The following is a 7097-nucleotide window of genomic DNA, read 5'->3' as shown; positions in this document are numbered from 1 at the left end:
TTGGCATTCAAATCTTGTCAATTGGGAAATCAGAGTGTTCTAAAACAGTAAAACCTCCTCTAAGCATGCATCAAATGAGGGTTGGTGAAAAGAGTTGTTCTCACATCGTCTACAAAAATCATACTGCCGAAATCGGATTTGATACTCACAAGACTGCTCACACCGTTTGTACAGTTCTTTACAGCTTTGTATTAAGAATATCTCTCCATGAAAAAAAGGTAGAGATATTTCCAATGCACAGTTGTAAAAGGCTGTACTGACAGTGCAAACACGGTTTTGTGAGCAATGAAGCCGATCTCCATACTGTTAGGGACAAAGCCGAAGGCGGAGACCAGTGGTAGATCAGTCTTGCGCCGGACCCCAGTTGATCTGGAATGTTAAAACAGAAGGATGGGATCTAATTTTATTCAAAACCCTTGTGGACTAATGTGGTCGGATGCGTTATGAACCTGCTGTTGCTTTTCTTAATCTACTAAAAATAAAAGAAGCATGTTGTAACGTAGTGCCTAGTTGAGTCTAATTTATTCAAAAGAACATTAATAAATTGAACTAATTAAATTGAATAAGCAGTAGGTCTTTTCAAAGGAAACTTCTAGTTGTGATACTAGTCCTACTAGTGAATTGATGATTAAATCATCTATTGACGCGGGCCAATGTCCCGGTGAGATCCAACTCAGTCCTCACAAGATCATGTTTATATAGTATTCACAGCCACTTGCAATAGTGTATTGAAAATATTTTTATTCATGGGGAGATATTCCCAATACACGGCTACAATGCAAATGGCTGTGAGGACGGTGTTGAATCCAAGTTCTGTCCTGGTACGTTCCTACTTTGCTACCATTAATTATATTGTTAACTACCATTTACCCATTTAACTGCTTTGAAAGCTGAAATTCGACTGATACACAGCTACCATGCATCATTCCAAGACTAACTTGGCGCCTGTTTGAGAGTGCTTTCACACCGTTGCTTTTGCATCGCATGAGCCATGAAACCAGAAAAGTCGTAAAGCCCCGTTTGATAAAAATTTGAAAAGCTGAAAAGACTTAAATGAGCCTAAAAATCAACTTTCCGGAAAAGTTATCACAAGCTCTTAAGCAATCCCCTTTGGCATGGCTTCTAAGTTTGGGGCAAGCTTGGATTGAGCATCCCTATTTCGATTAAGCCCTCTCTTCCCAAAAACAGGCTCTTACGCCCATTACTTTTCCATTTTGGGGCGAACTGCATTAATTGAATCACTTTGGTTGAGCACCCAGATTCCGGATAATCTACTCCTTAAGTTGAACCGGGCCCCCTTTAACAGTCTCCACATTCCTCTGAACGACGACAAGCGTAGATTTAACCTCCAAATTCGACAGTAGGCCTAAAGTTGTAGCCAATTAATATATGGATATGGATAGGAGAATGGGAGTTGGCACTTAAGTGGATTAATGCACAATCAGTAGTTGGTATGCATTATTGTTATGTCGTGAGCTGGAACCATAATAAATTGTGTCATTCCAGACGTGTTCAACTGTTTATTTATTTATTACGTTCAGTTCAACTCTATAGATATAAATAAGAATCAAATGGTATTATCTTATAAGTTTGAATGAAAGACTGTCGTTATGTCGCAACCTATAATCTCCTCTCCAGATGTAAGCTCTATGGTTTCTAACAGTTGTTTTTATTTTATTTTATTTTATCTTCACAGTTGGTTTGGTATTGATATATCTAAGACAACAATTGAATTCCATCAGTAGCCGCTTATGATTCAATTCAAAAATCAAAATTGCAAGCCTCACTTGGTACGGTAATATTTATGAAACACATGTAATGGGCATTCAAAACTAAGCAGTAAGAGCAGTGGTGTAGTTACAGCAATGGGACACCCAACCTGTACATGCAATGTAGTGAATGCCAAAACCATTCCAAAGTTAAGCAACAAACTAACAAACAAAGACGGTGCGGTCCCAAGTCCCAACCCAAATTCATCTCATCTTCTATTAACAATAGGATCAGAGACCTCTGAAGTTGAAGCAGAGCGGGCATTTCAAGAACAAGAATTTAATAGAGACATTCAAATCTGGGCCCTGGGATATATATTATATATATGGATGTGGAAGCCGGAAGGGACAATAATCTGACTACTCGGAAGATAGGCCATTTAAGACGGCATTGCTTCTTGTCCGTATGGTCCTAGACTTTGGACCTACCTCTGCCCCAACCTCAAATATGTCCCACTATAAGGACCACATTCCCCTTTCACCTTGTAATGCAAATTGGGAGTAAGATTTTATCTGCTTGAGTGTTTGCTACTTAGCAGGGAATTCATAGTAAAGAACTAACTATTCATTTGATTCGTTTCAAGTTTCAAACTCCAACTAGGACCGTGGCGTTGATGAAGATGAAGTTTGAACATAAAAACAGAGTCTGCCCTGGGGCCGGGGTATTAACTATCAATTAAAGTCAGACAGATCAGAGCTTGAATATTTCAGGGGCAGCACTACCGTCTGTATTTTGTTATGACATGATAGAAAACCGAAGCATTAAACACAGCACAACTGAGGTTTTAGCTAAAACATATATTAATATGATACCCTAACCCTAAGTGCTCAAGGGTCCCGCTCAATCCATTGCTCAAAATGATAGTGACCAGATGAAATACACCAAAACCCAGATTCAATTCTACTTTGTTTAGGCTAAGAAGTTCCCATAGAAGATCCCCATGTCCCCTAAATGAGACACTAGATGATAGTTTCTCCTCTTTTGACTGGAAGCGGGTCTTGCTTTTTTCTCGTGAATGGCTATATAAATCATTATTCATTAACCTTAAGGGGGGGGGGGGGGGGGAGGGGGGGGGGAAATATAAACAAAATCTAGCTGGTAGCTGCTTAATGGTTAAAAGACAGTAAAAGTTCAAACACCTAAAGGATCCACAACTTCCCTAATCTCACATTTTTATTCTGAGGAAACAGAGGCAGCATGAACAAAGATGATTATCTTTCTTCTTTTTTCTTATGAAGGATAGACACGAAAGCATTTCTAGGTGGCAGATACAGTCAACATGGAGAAGGAGCCTACTGATCTGTACCATGTGGGTTGGGGTAAGGAGGAATAACATTCTTTCGATTACATATATATAAAAGAATTAAGAAGAAAAAAGAACAAGGAAATAGCTGCACAGACAATTAATCACCTAGATCAAACCATGTTATAGCGGTTGTTGCACTGACAATTAAGCAGCCAGATTGAACCATGAGATAGGGTAATGAAGAAAAAGGAAAAAGAATTTCACAAAACTTTCACAAGCTATAAGACAAGGAATATCTTTTAATCTTTCAGGGTTTGCATATTACCACAAAGCAAGGGAGAAGAGCTCTAGGGTTAAGCAAATAGAGCTCTTCAATATTTGAATAAAGGCCCACTTTCCCAGCTAATGAATCGAACCCCGTTTGTCCTGCTAGTTCTTGGAAGTTCTCCAAAGGTCTATGGACCCTCCCAGCAATCACTCGACAAACTATTAGAGCCTTCCTCACACATAGGTTTTCTTCATAAAGTTCTATCGATTCAAAAGCTCTTCCACTTGTGGAAGTCGTGAAAACACCAATGCCTCCCTTTATCTCCTTCTTGGTAGAAAATCCATGTCTTATAATCCGACAAACACTGCATTTGTCGGACACACAAAGATTGGAAGAGCCATTCATACCAAGGGAGCATGCCACAGTTGTGCCATAGAACCTCAAAAGCTCATTTCCATCAGCCAGGCAACGAGGGTGTTTCTTGGGGAGTTTGCTGGCTTTCGTCTTCACCATCTCCCTGTATTCTTCAAAACGAGCAAGGGTCTTCTGCATATTGTGGACCTTCAATACCCTCTCAATCCGCCCACAGTTGCTTTCAGTCTTTAACCAACTTGTCCGACAAATTATCTCTACAATCTTCCTAGATGAGTCTCCTTCAACAAGTTCAGTGACTGCACAGGTCCATAAGCAGAAAGTGAATCATTGGCAGAGAAAACTACCCCAGAGAAGAAAGAAAAAGCATATGTTCAAAGTTGAGAGTTGGATGAATTGAATCCAAATATAGGGAACTAGATGAAGCAAATGCTAGATATTAGAACAAATTAATAGCATGGAAATCCAACAAAAATACTAAGGAGAATGAGGAGTTACACATTTTGTTACCAACTCAAATAATTCAGATGATCGAGAAGATGAAATGGATGAGTAAACTCTTTATCTTACTAGTTTGATAGAGCTTATACTAAATTTGAATATATAAATAATATAAATCTATAGAAGAAATTATATCTAAATAAAGAACATGTGAGCATCTAATAAAGAGAGGAAACATAGATTGTCTTTGAGAAGAGAATAAAACACTAGGAAACAGAGATGCCCACCAAGGTTTCAGAGAATCAAGAGGAAGAACAAGCCAGTGAAAAGTTCAAAGGGTAATCAAGTCCTCATGTCAATAGATGATTTTTTGGAATTAATGACCTTGTCTCCATATGCAACTTCATTTAGGAAGGGAAAGTTAGTTGATTTCCTTTATTTTTCTCTTCACAAAAAAGAAAATTCACTGCATTTAAAATTCTGAAGGATGCATTTGTTGTGAAAACTATAAGAGGAGAAAAAGAATTGTGGATACAAAGTAATCTCAGATGGCGACTTTCCCCTATTCAGAAATCAGAACCTAGGGAAAAGAAAGAAGTCCGCTAGAAATTATCAAAAAGAAGCCTGGAGTAGAAAGGACTAAGGAGAATATTAGGTTTCCTCTACTAATGAAGGAAGAAGCGTCAAATGTAAACATCTTTTTGAAATGCAAAAATCAAAAAAAAAAAAATGCTTGCAGAGAAGTATAATATTGCTTACCAGCATGTTTGGATAGATGGTGGGCTTCTGCAGCTTCCCATTTCCCAAATTGCTCTCCACATTTATGGCAAGTCACAGTGGAAGAACCATGAGAATCTACATCATGGGAAGCCCTGGGATTTGGTGGAATACCACCACCATCCCCGCTACCAAAAATAGCAGAACCTCCAAATATAGAGCCTTCTCTATCAGAGAGAAAACCAGGAGACTTCCTGGGAGGGGTGGCTGAGCTCTTAAATGAAGGGTTGTAGTAGTGCATGGTATGGTGCCCTCCAGGACCAGGTGTCCCAGGCCTAAGCGTACCCACAAATGTTGAGTCACCACCACCAGCCGCTTCATGTAAACCCCCAAAACCAGTTATCTTGAGCTCGCATGTTGAATTACTGAGAATCACTTCGTGCGTTATTGGGTTGAGAAACTCACTACTTCCAATAGATCTCGGGCTGCAACTCGGAGGCTTCTCCAAGTGTCTCTTGCTTCCATGGATTACATCTTTCAGGTTTGCTATGGACCTTGAACAGCCGGACCTCCCTGTTTTTCTTGTCAAGATGGTGCTCAAATGGCTCCTGGCTTTCGGGTCATGAACATCTGAAGGCTCTGATTTGCAGTGGAGTGATCTCTTTAGAACAAACCAAACTGTAGGCATCTCTTTCCTTTACACTGTTCCTATGTCAAGGGGGTTCTGCCTTCAAATACTCAAAACTCTTCTCTGCAACCTTTCTCTATTTCTGACCAGCACGGCCTTCAAGGGTCCATCACTTTCCATTGCCATGGTTTTCAGAATCACCGTTGCCCGGGCTTTCTACCATTGAAGCTACAGAAGCATGTCACCCCTTCGTCCTTCCCCTGTAATTTCTTTCTAATTTTGGAACAAGTATCTGCAGCTCTAATCCAAAATTAATTTGCAAGCCCACCGGTTCTGTTCTGTAAGGCCTCAAGCCCTCAACTCAACTACCGCAAGTGCGATAGGAAACCAACTAAAAAATCCTCATAAATCACTCAAAAAGATAAGATTATTTCAAACTTCAAAGCACTTGAAACAATGCGCGCGTCTTTTGGGAATCAAGCCTACCACTACAGGAGCTGAACTCGAAAATCCCAGCAAAGCATGGCTCAGGCCTCAGGATGGACCTTCATGAGAGAGGAAGAAGGGGACAGATATTAAGTTAGAACCAGAAACCAAGGGAACCCCCCAGTAATGAAAGAAACAGAAATATATAAAAACTCAAATGGGAATTTAAAAAACTAAAGAATCTTTGGTTCTTGGGACGTGAAACCAACCTGAGAAAACCTTGTTCAGTGGCATTAATTAATCAAATACAGAAAGCGCAATGCCTTTTTATTACACTCATATCTAAACAACTCAAATTTCAGAACAGAAGCTTACAGAGAGAGAGAGAGACTTGATAGAAGCGTACTAGCATTTGATTTAAGGTCTAAAACTTTCATAGAAATCACAGACTCTTTGGATGAATTTTCGCCGGTGAATGAATCCAAAGAAGATCTAAAGTCTCCAGGAATTCAATTCATATAATCCTTGCCTTTGGCTTTTGGCAGCACCTGTCCTCTCTTTTGTCGCAGACCGGAACTTGGTTTACATACTTACAGGCAGTAGCAGTGCTACACGTCTTAAATTTTGTACAGTTGTCGCGTCTTAATTGCATTCAACCCGTAATAATTCCAATTAAATTGCACTTAATTTGCAGCAACTGATGGGATTTTAGTTTCCACTTTACCCCAGTGAAGTCACTTACTACATCCCTGAGGCCTGATCAATTCATTAATTGATCTAGCTTCCAAAGGAAATTACCAAAATTTCCCTTACCGAAATGTCAATAGCCACCAGAAAGACAGGGATCACATCAGAGACCTCCTCACAGTTGGAAAAGGACCGTAAGTTACTCTCTTTAGACCGTCAGATTGGAACATTTGATCTTTTTCAATTATCGGGGATGAGCATAAGTTGTGGATGATCAGTAATCACTCAGACTATCAAAGATTTGAGCAGATTGCGACAACGAGGGACTACAATACAATCCTGAATCCTTCCGCTGGAGTGGGACCCGCAAATTAAATTCATAGTGGTTGTGAACATGTGGAGGTGATGTAATGTCCTATACTCCTATTTCGGCAAATTATCGTTGTCGTGAACCGGTTTGTTTGTGCACTGGGTAAAATACTTAAACCTCCCTTCAAATTTCTTCTAATTACTAAAGCCTCTCTCATTTATTCTTGGTAAAT

General features: G+C 39.7%; 1 protein-coding gene across 3 annotated transcripts; it reads right to left on the bottom strand.

Moving 5' to 3' along the window:
• Window positions 1–3173: 3173 nt before the first annotated feature.
• Window positions 3174–6678, bottom strand: LOC148875574 (uncharacterized). Of its 3 annotated transcripts, none has more exons than XM_088964919.1 (3): window positions 6138–6678; window positions 4857–5987; window positions 3174–3955 (listed from the first exon to the last, which is right to left on the bottom strand). In XM_088964919.1, the coding sequence occupies exons 2-3, from the start codon at window positions 5500–5502 to the stop codon at window positions 3324–3326; spliced, it is 1278 nt and encodes a 425-aa protein (XP_088821045.1). In that variant the 5' UTR covers window positions 5503–5987; window positions 6138–6678; the 3' UTR covers window positions 3174–3323. The 3 variants fall into 3 exon arrangements, with proteins under 3 accessions (XP_088821045.1, XP_088821046.1, XP_088821047.1); XM_088964920.1 differs by having other exon boundaries at window positions 6244–6480; XM_088964921.1 differs by having other exon boundaries at window positions 6275–6456.
• Between the last annotated feature and the right edge of the window lie 419 nt (window positions 6679–7097).

The sequence above is a fragment of the Nelumbo lutea genome, chromosome 1 (assembly GCF_056320005.1).
Source record: "Nelumbo lutea isolate HS-2025 chromosome 1, American lotus-T2T, whole genome shotgun sequence".
Classification (NCBI taxonomy): Eukaryota; Viridiplantae; Streptophyta; class Magnoliopsida; order Proteales; family Nelumbonaceae; genus Nelumbo; species Nelumbo lutea.
The sequence above is the reverse complement of the archived record's forward strand: the minus strand, read 5'-3'. Positions and strand labels throughout refer to the sequence as shown.